Here is a 16,968-nt window from a genome sequence, read left to right as displayed (position 1 = left end):
ATTGTCATTGGAGTCCCAGAAGGAGAGGAGAAAAATGCATATGGCTAAAAAATATTAAATAGCAACTGAAAATCTCCTCAAAATTTTCATGCCTGTAATCCCAGCAATTTGGGAGGCCGAGGCAGGAGGATCACCTGAGGGCAGGAGTTGGAGACCAGCCTGGTCAACATGGTGAAACCCCATCTCTACTAAAAAATACAAAAATTAGCCAGAGTTACATGCGCCTGTAACTCAGCTACTCAGGAGGCTGAGGCAGGAGAATCACTTGAACCCGGGAGGTGGAGGTTGCAGTGGGCTGAGATCACGCCATTGCATTCCAGCCTGGGCAACAAGAATAAAACTCCATCTCAAAACAAACAAACAAAGAAGACAAGTGCTAGCATGTGCCAAAGGCATCCCAGACCACCATCTCTCTCTCTTCTCTTTTTTTTTTGAGACAGGGTCTTGCTCTGTCACCCAGGCTGGAGTGCGGTGGCATGATCTTGGCTCACTGCAACCTCTGCCTCCCAGGTTCAAGCAATTCTCCCGCCTCAGCCTCCCGAGTAGCCGGGATCACAGGTGCACGCCACCTCACCCGACTAATTCTTGCATGTTTCTGGTAGATGTGGGGTTTCGCCATGTTGGCCAGGCTGGATTTAAACTCCTGGCCTCAAGTGATCCACCTGCCTCAGACTCCCAAAGTGCTGGGATTACAGGTGTGAGACACTGCACTTGGCCTCTGATTTCTTTCCTTAAAAATAGACATAGAGATGGGTTCTATGTTGCCCAGGCTGGTCTCGAACTCCTGGCCTCAAGCCATCCTCCCTCCTTGACCTCCCCAAATGCTGGGATTACAGGCGTGAGGTGCCACGCCTGGCTCCTATTCTGATTTCAAAGCACTAAGTCCACAGCTGATTGCTGAATAAGGAGTGGGCATGTCAGCTACCTTCCTGGAGGGAGGCAGGCAGGCTCCTGCGCCCTGTACCCTCCCACCCCCAATTTCCCCCACCGTCCACCTGTAGGCACCCCTCTTCCCTGGAATCTCTAACACAGAGCTGACAGGGTACAGCCAGGACTGGGCTGCCAACCTGGCTGGCCTGGTCCCTTAGGCCCTGAAGTTGGGGGCCAGCTCTTCCCCACTTCCAGCCTGGCCCTCCAAACCCAAACCAGGTCAAGGTCCTGGTGCTGGGACAACAGACCTCCCCCCTCAACTCAACCTTACCTTGAAAGCCCTGTCTCTTCAGGCTCTCGCCCACCAGAGGGTCCCTGGGATCCCTCTCTGGGGGCAGGGCAGGGGGAGACAAGCCAAGTGAGGAGGCAGTTCCTGGGACCCAAGATGGCATCATTAGGGGAAACCCAATGCGGGGGTGTGGGGAGAATGCCAGGGCCAGGATGGGAGCAGGACAGAGGCAGCAGGAGGAGGGGCTGGTGACAGAGGCCCCTGGGGCCCTCCCTTGCCCGCCCGCACCATGGCCCGCGACCCCACGCTGGGTACCTTGACTGTCAGCGATGGGCTCTTTGACTCCCTCAGTGAGCAGCTCAGGCCTGGAAAACACAAGCGGGGCTATCACAGAGGTCCCTCCAAGCATCTCTGGGACTGCACAGCCCTCCCCTCTGGGCCTCAGTCTGCACATCCCTGCAATGGACCCTCCTGGCTCCGCACAGTTAGGCCTGGAGTCCCTGCCACCCCACATGTGGAATCTGGGGGGCTGCACTGGGCTTGAAGGATCCAGCTGGGAGTGAGACCCGCCCAGTCCTGAACAGGTCTGTCTGATATCTCACTCCTGCTCCAGGGACATTGCACAATTGTCACTGCCTGGGATTGGAGCAGGCGGCCTCAGGGGGCCTCCCGTGGAGCTGGTTTAAAGTGTAGAAACAAGGTGTCGTGCAGTAGCTCACACCTGTAATCCCAGCACTTTGGGAGGCCGAGGAGGGCGGATCACTTGAGGTCAGGAGTCTGAGACCAGCCTGGCCAACATGGTGAAACCCATCTCTACTAAAAATACAAAAATTAGCTGGGTGTGGTGGCAGGCTCCTATAATCCCAGCTACTCGGGAGGCTGAGGGAGGGGAATCGCTTGAACCCAGGAGGCGAAGGTTGCAGTGAGCTGAGAGCGCCACTGCACTCCAACCTGGATGACAGAGCAAGACTCCATCTCTAAATAAATAAATAAAGTGTAGAAACAGTCGGGGCCCACTACACAGCAAGAACTCCAAGCTTCTGGAAAGGTCTGAGATCTACGGCTCACGTCTGAGAGCTGCTGTGTCACTGCAGTCGGAAACGCCAGTGACCAAGCCCAGCTTTGTATTATACTAATGTCTTTAGCTCCACAGACTCCAGAAAGCCCTTCCCAGACATGAATCAACCTTCTTTATCATACCGCACTGCTTCTAAAGTCTCCATCTTCAGCACAACTTGTCCTGTTAGAGCAAGCCTGTTGGGGGGCTGGGGTTTGTGGTGGGCAGAGGACACTGGGAAAATCATGCTGGCCAGAGAGGGGCTGTCGGGGGATGGCAGGGTAGGCCATGGAGTGGAGAGGTAATTAGCTCTCTGGAGAGGTAATGGGCCTGGAGAGGTAATGAGCTCTCTGTCACAGGGGTAATCAAGCAGCAGCACCGAGGAGTCTCTGCCCGGGAGTGAGCCCAAAGGCCAAACTCTCAGGGAGGGTACTCCCTGGGTCCCCAGTAGATGAGGATTTGGTGCCCGCTCTGGCAGTGGTCATCTCTTAGGCTTCTGTACAGTGCCAGGCACAGAGCTGGAGTCACAGGGCCAGGGCTGGGAGGGGGAAGCATAGCCCTGCCTTGAACCACAGTCTCAGGAGCTAGAAAAGGCTTTGGACTGCATTTAGGCCCCTCCTCTTTATGGGAGAACTCAGGTTCTGAAAGGGGAAGTGACTTCGCAGCAGTAACCTTAGAGAGGCAGAAGCTGGGCAGAGCCCCTGAGTCCCAGGCAGGAGTAGCGACAGTGCTTCCCCTTAAATAGCACAGCCGGCTGCCAAGGCCACAGGGAGTAACAGGAGGAGCTGGCATCAAACCCACCAGATGGCCTCTCCCATTGGCCACTGCGCTAATCTGCCTCCCTTTCCAAATGACAGGTGGAGAAAGTCATCGTGACTTTAAAAAATGCTCAAGGCTGGGCGCAGTGGCTCAACCTGTAACCCCAGCACTTTGGGAGGCTGAGGCAGGGGGATCGCTTTGAGCCCAGGAGTTTGAGACCAGCTTGGGCAACATAGCGAGACCCCTTCTCTACAAAAAATGTAAAAATTAGCCAGGTGTGGTGGCGTGCCCCTGCAGTCCCAGCTGCTCAGGAGGCTGAGGCAGGATTGCGTGAGCCTAGGAGTTTAAGGCTGCAGTGAGTTATGATTGTGCCACTAAACTCCAGGCTGGGCTACAGAAAGACCTGTTTCTTGAAACAAATGCTCATGGCCAGGCATGGTGGCTCATGCTTGTAATCCCAGCTACTCAGGAGGCTTAGGCAGGAGAGTTGCTTAAACTTGGAAGGTGGAGGCTGCAGTGAGCTGAGATGGAACCACTGTACTCCAGCCTGGGTGACAGAGCGAGACACTGTCTCAAAAAAACCCGCAAAAGTTCGGGCATGGTGGCTCACGCCTCTAATCTCAGCACTTTGGGAGGCCAAGGCAAACGGATCACTTGAGGCCAGCCTGGCCAACATGGTGAAACCCCGTCTCTACTAAAAATACAAAATTTAGCCAGGCGTAGTGACATGTGCCTGTTATTCCAGCTACTCAGGAGGCTGAGGCAGGGGGATTGCTTGAACCCGGGAGGCAGATGTTGTAGTAAGTCGAGATCGCACCACTGCACTCCAGCCTGGGCAACAGAGTGAGACTGTCTCAAAAAATAGAACAAAAAAAAAACAACAACAACAAGAAAAAACCCACAAAAAACAAAAAACCAATGCTCGGCCCGACGCGGTGGCTCACGCCTATAATCCCAGCACTTTGGGAGGCCGAGGCGGGTGGGTCACGAGGTCAGGAGATCGAGACCATCCTGGCTAACACAGTGAAACCCCGTCTCTACTAAAAATACAAAAAAATTAGCCGGGCGTGGTGGCGGGCGCCTGTAGTCCCAGCTACTCGGGAGGCTGAGGCAGGAGAATGGCATGAACCTGGGAGGCGGAGCTTGCAGTGAGCCCAGATCGCGCCACTGTACTCCAGCCTGGGCGACAGAGCGAGACTCCATCTCAAACAAAAAAACAAAACAAAACAAAACAAAACCAATGCTCATGAGCACAAGGTGTCTCTGCACAAAACCATAAAAAATGTCATTCATGAGGACTTGCTGTTGAATTGGCACCTAACCTCAAGCTGCCCGGGGGCCCCTGGCTTATGGTTTGAGGGAGTGTCGTTGAAAGCAAAAACAAAAACAAAAACAAACCAGAATGAGACCCTGTCTCTAAGAATTTTTTAAAAATAAAATTCAAACTATTTAAGCTGGCCCCAAACCCATGTGATCTGGCCCCTGCTACCTTTTCCTTTTCTTTTTTTATTTTGAGACAGAGTTTTGCTCTTGTTGCCCAGGCTGGAGTGCAGTGGCACTATCTCAGCTCTCTGCAACCTCTGCCTCCCAGGTTCAAGCAGTTCTCCTGCCTCAGTCTCCCGAGGGGCTGGGATTACAGATTACAGGCCCCTGACCCCGACCACCACACCTGGCTAATTTTAGTATTTTTTTTCCTGTTTCTTTTTTTTTTAAAATTATATTTTAAGTTCTAGGGTACATGTGCACAACATGCAGATTTGTTACATAGGTATACATGTGCCATGTTGGTGTGCTTTACCCATTAACTCGTCATTGACATTAGGTATATCTCCTAATGCTATCCCTCCCCACTCCCCTCACCCCACGACAGTATTTTTAGAGAGGGGTTTGCACCATGTTGGCCAGGCTGGTCTTGGACTTCCGACCTCAGGTGATCCACCCTCCTCGACCTCCCAAAGTGCTGAGATTACAGGCGTGAGCCACCGCTCCTGACCTATTTTTCTTTTTTTTAATAGAGATAGGGTCTAACTATGTTGCCTAGGCTGGTCTCAAACTCCTGAGCTCAAGAAATCCTCCCACCTCAGTCTTCCAAAGTGCTAGGATTACAGGTGTGGGCCACTGTGCCTGGTACCCTGCTACCTCTTCGGCCTCAACCTCACCATCCTTCCCTCATTCACCCTACACCAGCTACAAGGGCACCTTGCGAGCCTTCAAACACAGAAGCACGTTCTTGCCTCTGGGACTTTGCATGACTTTTTCTCTGTCCCAACAGTCTTTTTTTTTTTTTTTTTTTTGAGACAGTCTCCCTTTGTCATCCAGGCTGGAGTGTAATGGCATGATCTCGGCTCACTGCAACCTCCACCTCCTGGGTTCAAGTGATTCTCCTGCCTCAGCCTCCTGAGTAGCTGGGATTACAGGCACGTGCCACCACATCTGGCTAATTTTTATATTTTTAGTAGAGACAGGGTTTCACCGTGTTGGTCAGGCTGGTCTCGAACTCCTCACCTTGTGATCTGCCTGCCTCGGCCTCCCAAAGTGCTGGGATTACAGGCGTGAGCCACCGCACCTGGCCTGCTCCCACACTCTTTATGCACCTGGCTGGCCCTCTCACTTCATTGGGTCGCTGCTCCAACGTCACCTCCTTTTCCAGGTTCCTCCTGTCCCTCTCTCCCCCTGAGTTATATCCTGTCACAGCAGTTAGCTCTACCTGAAATAATATTGTGATTTTGTCTGGGTTACATAGGCAACTCCAGGGCAACTTGGTGGCATTTACCGCTGGGCTGCAAGCCCAGGACCTGGCAGGCACCCAGGATGGTTTTTTAGTTTGTCTCTTTGTGTTTTATTTATTTATATATTTATTTATTTATTTTGAGAAGGAGTCTCGCTCTGTCGCCCAGGCTGGAGTGCAGTAATGCGATCTCAGCTCACTGTGACCTCCACCTCCCAGGTTCAAGTGATTCTTGAGCCTCAGCCTCCTGAGGAGCTGGGACTACAGGTGAGCACCACCACGCCCAGCTAATTTTTGGTATTTTTAGTAGAGATGGGGTTTCACCATGTTGGCCAGGCTGGTTTCAAACTCTCGACCTCAAGTGATGCATCTGCCTCGGCCTCCCAAAGTGCTGGGATTACAGGCGTGAGCCACCACGCCCGGCCTCTTTGTATTTTTAAAGGGACGAGGTCTTGCTCTGTCACCCAGGCTGGAGCGCAGTGATGCCATCATAGCTCACTGCAGCCTGGACCTTCTGTGCTTACGCAATTCTTCTGCCTTCCGCCTCAGCCTCCCAAGTATCTGGGACTACTGGCACATACCACTGCACCTGGCTAATTTTTTAATTCTAAAAATCAAATAGAGACGGGGTCGCTATGTTGACCAGGCTGGTCTCGAACTCCTGGCCTCAAGCGACCCTCCCATTTTGTCCTCCCAAAGTGCTGGGATTACAGGTGTGCGAATTTTTAAAATTTTTTGTAGAGATGGGGTCTCGATACAGTGCCCAGGCTGGTCTCAAATTCCTGGGCTCAAGCGATTCTCCTTTCTGGGCCTCCCAAGGTGTTGGGATTACAGGCGTGAGCCATCATGCCTGGCCAGAATGTATTTACATTTTTTTTTTTTCATACGGGGCCTTACTCTGTCACACAGACTGGAGTGTGGTAATGCAATCATGGCTCACTGCAGCCTCGAACTCCTGGCTCAAGCAATCCTCCCACCTCAGCCTCCCAAGTAGCTGGGACTTCAGGTGCACACCACCAAGCCTGGCTAATTTTTTTTTTTTTTTTCTGGAGACGGAGTTTTGCTCTTGTTGCCCAGGCTGGAGTGCAATGGCATGATCTGAGCTCACTGCAACTTCTGCCTCCTGGGTTCAAGCAATTCTCCTGCCTCAGCTTCCCGAGTAGCTGGGATTACAGGCACCCACCACCACACCCGGCTAATTTTGTATTTTTTAGTAGAGATGGGGTTTCTCCATATTGGTCAGGGTGGTCTCGAACTCCTGACCTCAGGTGACCCGCCCACCTTAGCCTTTCAAAGTGCTGGGATTACAGGTGTGAGCCACCGTGCCTGGACTTAATTTTTGTATTTTTAGTAGTCCTGATCTCAAGTGATCTGCCCACCTCAGCCTCCCAACGTGCTGGGATTACAGGCATGAGCCACTGTGCCCAGCTCAATCTTCCTTTTAATATGCCCAGACACACTGGGCATGTGGCTGCATTTCATCCTGGCCTGCTGAAGCCTTTGATTCTACTGCACGGTCACAACTCTTGCTCTCCAGCCCTTTTGTGTAGCTTTTTGCTCTCTGCTCTTTTTGTGTCGTGGAGCAGCAGCCTCCCTCCTGGCATAGAGCAGGCCCTGCAGAAGAGCTCCCTGTCCCAGCAGATCTCCTCACCACTTTATGCAGAAATGACACTGTGAGTCTCCCAGTTTGAGAACCATCTACTCCCCTGGAGGAACAAACCCTTAAGAGTCTCTTCTTTCTTGCTGCTTTCAACCAAACCAAGCCTATTTTTTTTTTTTTTTTTTTTGAGACAGAGTCTCACTCTGTTGCCCAGGCTGGAGTGTTGTGGCACCATCTCAGCTCAATGCAACCTCCGCCTCCCGGGTTCAAGTGATTCTTCTGCCTCAGTCTCCTGATGACAGGGAGATTACAGCTGGGGTTACAGGCATGAGCCACCACGCCTGGCTAATTTGTGTATTTTTAGTAGAGATGGGATCTTGCCATGTTGGCCAGGCTGGTCTCGAACTCCTGACCTCAAGTGATCTGCCCGCCTTGGCCTCCCAAAGTGCTGGGATTACAGGCGTGAGCCATCGTGCCCCACCATAAACCAAGCCTAAATGTATGCTATTACAGTAACACAGAAGTAACAAACACAAAATGGAAATACGATTCTCCCATTCCCTGTTTTGTTTTTTTATTTTTTTGAGTAGGGGTCTTGCTCTGTTACCCAGGCTGGAGTGCAGTGGTGCAATCATAGACTGGAGCCTCCAAACCCCTCCTGGGCTTAAGTGATCCTCCCACCTCAGCCTCCTGAGTAGCTGAGATTACAGGTGTGCACCACCATGCCCAGCTAATTTAAAATTTTTTTGTAGAGATGGGGTCTTGTTATGTTGCCCATGCTCGTCTTGAACTCCTGGCCTCAAGTGATCCTTCTGCTTCAGCCTCCTGAGTAGCTGAGACTACAGGCATGTGCTGCTACACTAGAGCTTAAAAAAATTTTTTTGTAGTGACACAGTCTTGCTATGTTGCCCAGGCTGGTCTTGAACTCCTGGGCTCAAGCAATCCTCCCACCTCAGCTTCCCAAAGCGCTGGGATTACAGGCATGAACCACTGTTCCTGAAATCCCCCGACCACATTTTTACTCAATAACTGCTACCACCTTCTCCAAAGGGACTTTTTATCCTAGCTGGGCACACAGGGTGTATCCATGGGTGCTGCCCCGGGACCTCAGTGGCAAAAACACGACATGCTCAAGGAAACAGAAAGAGCCTGGAGAAGCCACTGCCGGACTTTCTCATCCTGGGACAATGGGGCATTGCCTCCAGCCCCTGGCCCAGGACACCAACACGCCAGCCTGGAGAACCCGTGAGCTGATGGGACGTTCCCATTCTGCATCTGGGCAAACTGAACACTGCTCTCCTGAGACTGCGAGAGGGGTCAGCTCGGTGGCTTTGGGTCTGGCAGCCCTGGGTAGCCTCATATCTGCCAACTGCAGCCAAACCCATCTAACACCTTGCTGTGAAAGAAAAAAAAAAAGAGAGAGAAAAGAAAGGCCTGGTGCGGTGGCTCATGCCTATAATCCCAGCAATTTGGGAGGCTGAGGTGGTCGGATCACTTGAGGTCAGTAGTTCAAGACCAGCCTGGCCAACATGGTGAAACCCCATCTCAGCTAAAAATACAAAAATTAGCCGGGCGTGGTGGCGGGCACCTGTAGTCTCAGCTACTCGAGAGGCTGAGTCAGGAGAATCATTTGAACCCAGGAGGCTGTGGTTGCAGTGAGCCAAGATTGCACCACTGCACTCCAGCCTGGGAGACAGAGTGAGACTCTGTCTAAAGGAAACAAGAAATAGTGGCCAGGCGCGGTGGCTCATGCCTGTAATCACTTTGGGAGGCCCAGGCAGGAGATGGCTTGAGTCCAGGAGTTTGAGAACAGTCTGGGCAATGTGGCCAGACCCTATCTCTAAAAAAATAAAATCAATCAATCAATTAATAAAAAAATTAGCTGGGCATGCTGGCACACACCTGTGGTCCCAGCTACTCGGGTGGCTGAGGCACAAGAATCGCTTGATGGTGATTTGGTGCTGCTCCTGCCCCGGGTGCTGAGCAGGCCTGGTGCTGTCTCCCAGGGACCTGGTCGGGCCTTACCTCTTGATCACAAACTGGATGCTGTTGCTGGCCTCCAGAATCTTCCAGAGCTTGGCGATCCCGAAGCAGCTGGGCCTGCGGAGGGAGATGCCTTCAGACAACCCCACCACAAACAGCTCCTCCAGGTGCATCAGAAACTTGGAGTACAGCACCTTGACGGGCTCCGAGATGCCAATGGCCTTGGCTGCAGAGACATGGCTGCTGTAACGCCACCTGGTGCCATGGGGCCAGGAGCCTCAACCCGTGTCCCGTGCCTGTGTAGGGGGCAAAGCTGCCAGAGCCCTTTTGAGGGCCTGCCAGCCTTCCTGGGAGGTGGAAAGAGTGGCTCCCCAGCCTGCAGGAAAGGAACCTGGAGATCAGAGGGGACATGACTTCTCTGAGGTCACAGAGCCACTGAACGGCAGAGCCAGGGGATGAGAACTCAACCCAGGGTTACCCCAAGGCCCACACTGGGTCCATGCCCTCATGCCCAGGCAGCACAGAAGCCACCACTAATGGCTGCTGAGATTCGGCATTGCTTCCCCCCGAGTCCACTCAGCCTCACCCTTCCAGTAAGGCCCCCCGAGTGTCCCTCCTGCCACCATAAGCAATCCCACATGCTGGTGTGGCCCAACACCAAACCTTGGAATGAGCCTAATCTCTGCCACTGAGTAGTGTGGGGCCTTGGACGAGTCACACCCCTTTACCAGGCCTCAGTTCTCCTCAGCTGTAAAGTGGGTCTTAGGACATGGGGATTTTGTGAGATGGGATACAAGAACACGGGGGCTGGACACGGTGGCTCATGCCTGTCATCCCTGCACTCTGGGAGGCCGAGGTGGGTGGATCGCTTGAGGTCAGGAGTTCAAGACCAGCCTGGCCAACACAGTGAAGCCCTGTCTCTACTAAAAATACAAAAATTAGCCAGGTGTGGTGGTGGGCACCTGTAATCCCAGCTACTCGGGAGGGTGAGGCAGGATAATTGCTTGAACCTGGGAGGCAGAGGTTGTAGTGAGCCGACATTGCGCCACTGCACTCCAGCCTGGGTAAGAGTGAGACTCGGTGTCAAAAAAAAAAAAAAAAAAAAAAAAAGTGGGGAAGCACCTAGCCTCATGCCCAGCAGCACACACTGAGGTTATCTTATCTTATTCTTTTTTTTTTTTAAGGAGGGTCCCAGCTCCTCCCTTCCCTCCCTCCCTTGTCCCTGCCCAGAGAGCAGCTGGGATGAGAGCTGGCAAGGGGATGGGTCCAAAGCCCTTCTGCAAACAGGGCCACTGGAGGGGGCTGGGATGCCCCCAGACCCTGTCCCACCTCTTGCTCACCATATCATGTGTTGAAGAGCAGCTCCACTTGCTTCCGCAGGGGCCAGATCACGTCATCTTGACTGTCTGGAAGGCAAAAGGCAGTCTGTTGAGGCTCTTTGGTGGCAGCTTCTCAGCTGATGTTCCTGCTCTGCTGGTACCAAGACTGGCCCTGTGGTGGGATCTTGGAATGGAGGAAGGCTGGGGCGGTGGCGGTGGTGTAACTTATTTCCTCAGAAATGGCACATGCAGACAGGTCCACAATTCCTGGGCTCACAACCTTGTTTGTGAAATCAAATCTAGGGCACCACCAGCCTGAATGAAGATTTGGAAGGTTCTGTGGACTAGGAGTGACCATGGGTCTTTCTAGGTATGTGACTGAGTATAGTATGTGACTGAGAACTACTGGGTACACTCTAAGCCTGCAAATTGAGCACGCCGCCACCAGGTGGCAGTGGAACTGTGTTAAGACTTCATGCTTCCTCCTGCCAGGCTGGGTTTGGGGAAGTGACAATTCTCTCCTCTGACACTCACTCATTCCATTTCAGGATACTCCAGAGGTGAAACAGACCCACCCTCACGCTGGCCTCCCTCTCTCTCTGTCCTACTTCCATTCTCAGCAGGGAGGGAATTCTCACCTTTCTGAAAATGGGTGTGTCTGCTGGACACAAAGCCAATTTTGTGCTTTCAGGCCTCTATTCTACTTGTTCAGATAGAGGAGGCTCAGTTCCCAGTCTTAAAACCTTTGTGGAAAGCAGCAGGGTGTGTAATAAAAACAAAGCCTTGTAATTTCCCTTAGCAGTGGGAACTGCTCCTAGCTCTGACCAGGTACCTCATGTATACAACACCAACACTCATGCCCTGGAATGAGCCTGATCTCTGCCACTGAGTGGTGTGGGGCCTTGGATGAGTCACACCCCTTTATCAGGCCTCAGTACTCCTCATCTGTAAAGTAGGTCTTAGGACATGGGGATTTTGTGACATGGGATACAAGAACATGGGGGGCTGGGCACAGTGGCTCATGCCTATAATCCCTGTTCTTTGGGAGGCCGAGGTGGGCGGATCGCTTAAGGTCAGGAGTTCAAGACCAGCCTGGCCAACACGGTGAAGCCCTGTCTGTATTAGACATATAAAAATTAGCCAGGCGTGGTAGCAGGCGCCTGTAATCCCAGCTACTCGGGAAGCTGAGACAAGAGAATCGCCAGAACCCAGGAGGTGGAGGTTGCAGTGAGGTCATGCCACTGCACTCCAGCCTGGGCAACAGGGTGAGATTCCGTCTGAAAAAAAAAAACAACAAAAAAAAACACAGTTGAGAACACGGGACAATTTGTTTAAAATAGTCATCACATGAGTTAGCACATAGAAAAAAACATACAAAGGATAGGTACTAGGGATACTAGTGGTTGCCTTAGGAGGATGTGATTGGAGCTTTCCTCCATATGTTACATAGTTTTTGGTTTTGTTTTGTTTCAAGAGACAGGGTCTTGCTCTGCTGCCCAGGCTGGAGTGCAGTGGTGCAATCACAGCCCATGCAGCCGCAACCTCTTGGGCTCAAGCGATTCTCCCATCTCAACCTCCCGAACAGCTGGGACTACAGGTACGTACCACCACATCCAGTTAATTGTTTTATTTTTTGTAGAGATGGGGTCTTGCTATGCTGCCCAGGCTGATTGTAAACTCCTGGGATCAAGCGATCCACCCACCTCAGTCTCCTCAGTAGCTGGAACTAGAGGCATGCATTACCACGGTTGGCTACTTTTTAAAATTTTTTGTAGAGAAAGGGTTTTGCCATGTTGCCCAAGCTGGTCTCGAACTCCTGGGCTCAAGAGATCATCCCATGTTGGTCTCCCAAAGTGCTAGGATTACAGACATGAGCCACTGCACCTGCTCAATGTGTTACACAGTTGTCTATCATTTAACTGTTTCATATCATACATGTGTAAACAGAAAAAGCATACACATGCAAAATCTTTAGTCCACGGTGGTCCTGGACATCTCAGAATTTTCCTTTTTGTTTTTTTGTTCTTTTTGAGACAGAGTCCCACTCTGTCACCCAGGCTGGAGTGCATTGGTGCAGTCTGATCTCACTGCTCCCTCTGCCTCCTGGGTTCAAGCGATTCTCCTGCCTCAGCTTCTCGATTACTTGGGATTACAGGCGTGCACCACCATTAGAATTTTCTTTTTCTTTTTTCTAGATGGAGTTTCACTCTTGTCACCCAGGCTGGAGTGCAATGGTGCGATCTTGGCTCACTGCAACCTCCGCCTCCTGCGTTCAAATGATTCTCCTGCCTCAGCCTCCTAAACAGCTGGGATTACAGGTGTGCACCACCATGCCCGGTTAATTTTGTATTTTTAGTAGAGATGGGGTTTTGCCATGATGGCAAGGCTGGTCTCGAACTCTTGACCTCAGGTAATCCACCCGCGTCGGCCTCCCAAAGTGCTGGGATTATAGGCATGAGCTACCACGCCCAGCCAGAATTTTCTTAATTCATCAGGTTTGACTGGGGTGTCTGGGAAGGAGCCCTGCATGGGAAACATGTGTTCCAGCCCAGGGCTGTGTGACCTTGGGGAGGTGGCTGAGCCCGAACCTGGCTAAGTCTGTGTTCTGCTCTGTGAAACAAACAGCAGTGGTGCTATGCTCATCCAAGGCCCCCAGCTCCTGCAGTGCCACTCAGCCTCTGGCTGTGAGTGCTGCATGGAGGCTTTCACGGTGTTTTCTTTTTCTTTCTTTTTTTTTTTTTTTTTTGAGACGGAGTCTCGCTCTGTTGCCCAGGCTGAAGTGCAGTGGCGCGATCTCGGCTCACTGCAAGCTCCTCCTCCTAGGTTCACGCCATTCTCCTGCCTCAGCCTCCCGAGTACCTGGGACTACAGGCACCCGCCTCCATGGCCGGCAAAGTTTTTGTATTTTTAGTAGAGACAGGGTTTCACCGTGTTAGCCAAGATGGTCTCGATTTCCTGACCTCATGATCCGCCCGCCTCGTCCTCCCAAAGTGCTGGGATTACAGGCGTGAGCCACCGTGCCTGGCTTCCATGGTGTTTTCTAACACCACTGTGAAACCCATCTGGGTGCCATGTCAATTCCTTAGCCACCACATCATGCTGTCATCTCAGCCTGAGGCTGGCGTCAACCAAACTCTCTGGATAGCTACACCACAGACTGCTGTCAAGTCTAGTCATGCCCAGTTTGTGCTGGACAAAGCATGGTTTTTTCTTCATTACCAAAGTATTAGAAGTGCATCCTAACTGATTTAGAAAATAAAAAACGCAAATCATTTTGCCTAACACTGCTACTGTTTTGGTATACCCTCATTTTTCCCCAGTGATTATGTTTGCAACACAGTTGTAAGCAAAGCACAATCAATTTTTCTTCTTTTTCTTAGTGTTACATCCTAAGCATCCTACCTTGTTGCCTATTTTTGTTTCTTTCTTTGTTTTTGAAATAGAGTTTCACTCTGTTGACCTGGCTGGAGTGCAGTGGCGCGATCTCAGCTGCAAACTCTGCCTCCCAAGGTTCAAGAGGTTTTCCTGCCTCAGCGTCCCAAGTAGCTGGGACTGCAGGTGTCTGCCACCATGCCCAGCTAATGTTTTTGGTCTTTTTAGCAGAGATGGGGTTCCACTAGGTTGGCCAGGCTGATCTTGAACTCCTGGCCTCAGGTGATCTGCCCGCCTTGGCTTCCCAAAGTGCTGGAATTACGCAGTCTTCAGTCTTCATGCCCAGTCTATTTTTGTTTTTTTGAGATGGTGTCTTGCTGTGGCTCCCAGACTGGAGTGCAGTGGCACCATCATAGCTGACTGCAGGCTCCAGCTCCTGGGCTCAATGGATCCTCCTGCCTCAGCCTCCCGAGTAGATGGGACTAAACATAGGTCCCACCGTGCCTGTCTAATTTTTATCTATCTATGTATCTAGTATTATCTATCTATCTATTTATTTTGAGGCAGAGTTTCACTCTGTCATCTAGGCTGTAGTGCAATGGCAAAATCTTGGCTCACTACAACCTCTGCTTCCTGGGTTCAAGTGATTTTCCTGCCTCAGCCTCCTGAGTAGCTGGGATTACAGGCATGTGCCACCACGCCCAGCTGATTTTTGTATTTTTAGTAGAGACGGGGTTTCACCATGCTGGCCAGGCTGGTTTTCAACTCCTGACCTCAAGCGATCTGCCTGCCTCAGCCTTCCAAAGTGGTGAATTCCAGGTGTGAGCCAATGCGTCTGACCTATTTATTTATTTATTTTAAGACAGGGTCTTGCTCAGTGGCACCATCACAGCTCACCACAGCCTCAACCTCCTGGGCTCAATCAATCCTCCCACCTCAGCCTCCCAAGTAGCTGGGACTACAGATATGCACCATCATGCCCAATTAATTTTTGTACTTTTTGTAGAGATGGGGTTTCACCATGTTGCTCAGGCTAGCCTCAAGCTCCTGGGCTGAAGTGATCCTCCTGCTTTGGCCTCCCAAAGTGTTGAGATTATAGGTGCGAGCCACTGCATCAGTCAATTAAAAAAAATTCTTCAGTAGAGATGGGGACTTGCTATGTTGCTGACCGGTCTTGAACTCCTGGCCTCAAGCAGTCCCCTCGCCTTGGCCTCCCAAAGTGCTGGAATTACAAGTGTGAGCCACCTTGCCCTGCCTATTTTACTTATTTGTTTACTGCTTATCTCTCCACACGAGGATGTGTACCCCAGGAGGTGGGGACATCTGTTTGGTCTACTGCTTTTTCCCCAGCCCCTTACATAGGACCTAGTACACAGCAGGTGCTCAATAAATATTTGTTGAGGCAGGGCACAGTGGCTCACGCCTGTAATCCCAGCACTTTGGGAGGCTGAGGCAGGAGGATCATTTGAGGTCAGGATTTCGAGACCTGCCTGGTCATGATGGTGAAACCCCGTGTCTACTAAAAATACAAAAAAATTAGCCAGGCGTGGTGGCGGGCACCTGTAATCCTAGCTACTCAGGAGGTTGAGGCAGGAGAACTGCTTGAACCCAGGAGGCGGAGGTTGCAGTGAGCTGAGATCGCGCCACTGCACTCCAGCCTGGGCGACAGAGTGAGGATCCATGTCAAAAAATTTAAGAGATGGGTCTCTCTATGTTGCCCAGGCTGATCTTGAACTCCCGGCCTCAAGTAATCCCCTCGCCTTGGCTTCTCAAAGTGTTGGGATTACAAGCATGAGCCACCTTAGCCTGCCTATTTTACTTATTTGCTTACTATCCATCTATCTCTTCCCATGAGGATGTGAACTCCAGGAGGTGGGGACTTCTGCTTGCTTCACTGCTTTGTCTCCAGCCCCTTACATGGGACCAGGTACACAATAGATGCTCAATAACTAGTTGTTGGATAAATGGACAAATTATTCCCAATAGGTGGCTCCTGGGAAGGATGCTGGGCCTTGTTATAAATGGAGCCTATGGTCGGGCGTGGTGGCTCGGGCCTGCAATCCCAGCACTTTGGGAGGCTGAGGCAGGTGGATCACCTGAGGTCAGGAGGTCGAGACCAGCCTGACCGACATGGCGAAAGCCCGTCTCTGCTAAAAATACAAAATTAGCCATGCGTGGTGGCATGTGCCTGTAATCCCAGCTACTCAGGAGGCTGAGGCAGGAGAATCACTTGAACCCAGGAGGCGGAAGGTGCGTTAAGCCGAGATCGTGCCACTGCACTCCAGCCTGGGCAACAAGAGTGAAACTCCATCTCCAAAAAAAAAAAAATAGGGAAACACACAAAGATGAAGTGAAATGCCCAAGGTCTCTAAATAAATAAATAGAGCCTACTTGAGGTTTCCAAAAGGAACCCAGCCTTGGATTGGGGTCAGGCCTATATTGGGTTTCCTCTACTAGAGGCGGTCAATACCAAGAAAAGCCTGGGGTCTGCCTGGCCCACCCCTTTCCCTTTGCTCCCCGGGGAGATGAGTCCCAATAACCACCAGCCCAGCTCCATTTCTTACCTGTCAGCATCTCCATCCCATAACCAGAATCCTCCGGTGGCAGGTGCCCAGGCATCGAGTCTGTCATTTCCCCAGATGTTGGTGAGGGGTCTGAAGACAAAACTCCAAATGACACGGGTGTCTTCTGCCTGTCATACTCCTGTCATACTCCCTCAGAGACCACTCAGCCCAGTCTCCCCAGAGACAAGGGTCCTTTTCTTTCTCTTTTTTTATTTTTGTTCGAGATGAAGTCTCGCTCTGTCGCCCAGGCTGGAGTGCAGTGGCGCCATCTCGGTTCACTGTAACCTCCGCCTCCCGGGTTCAAGCGATTCGCCTGCCTCAGCCTCCTGAGTAGCTGGGATTACAGGCGTGAGCCACCATACCTGGCTAATTTTTGTATTTTTAGTAGAGATGGGGTTTCACCATGTTGGCCAGGCTGGTCTCGAAC

The 16,968-nt window shown here is 51.6% G+C and overlaps 1 protein-coding gene across 3 annotated transcripts in view; it reads right to left on the bottom strand.

The window, feature by feature from the left end:
- Window positions 1-16,968, bottom strand: part of LOC129040489 (general transcription factor II-I repeat domain-containing protein 1-like) — a 30,886-nt gene that overhangs the window by 4,141 nt on the left and 9,777 nt on the right. Inside the window, exons 5-9 of one of the 3 annotated variants that reach the window (XR_010127067.1) lie at window positions 16,542-16,631; window positions 11,244-11,882; window positions 10,627-10,692; window positions 9,329-9,512; window positions 1,475-1,524 (exon numbers count right to left, since the gene is read on the bottom strand). Coding sequence is in view for 2 of the 3 variants with exons in the window: in XM_054495094.2 (XP_054351069.1) it covers window positions 1,202-1,303; window positions 1,475-1,524; window positions 9,329-9,403; window positions 10,627-10,634 (235 nt within the window). In the remaining variant the exon portion in view is untranslated. Of the gene's footprint in view, window positions 1-1,201; window positions 1,304-1,474; window positions 1,525-8,739; window positions 9,513-10,626; window positions 10,693-11,243; window positions 11,883-16,541; window positions 16,632-16,968 lie in introns of those variants that run through there. The other 2 variants (XM_054495094.2, XM_063668326.1) reach the window with 2 other exon arrangements.

The sequence above is a fragment of the Pongo pygmaeus genome, chromosome 6 (genome assembly GCF_028885625.2).
Source record: "Pongo pygmaeus isolate AG05252 chromosome 6, NHGRI_mPonPyg2-v2.0_pri, whole genome shotgun sequence".
Lineage (NCBI taxonomy): Eukaryota > Metazoa > Chordata > Mammalia > Primates > Hominidae > Pongo > Pongo pygmaeus.
The sequence above is the reverse complement of the archived record's forward strand: the minus strand, read 5'-3'. Positions and strand labels throughout refer to the sequence as shown.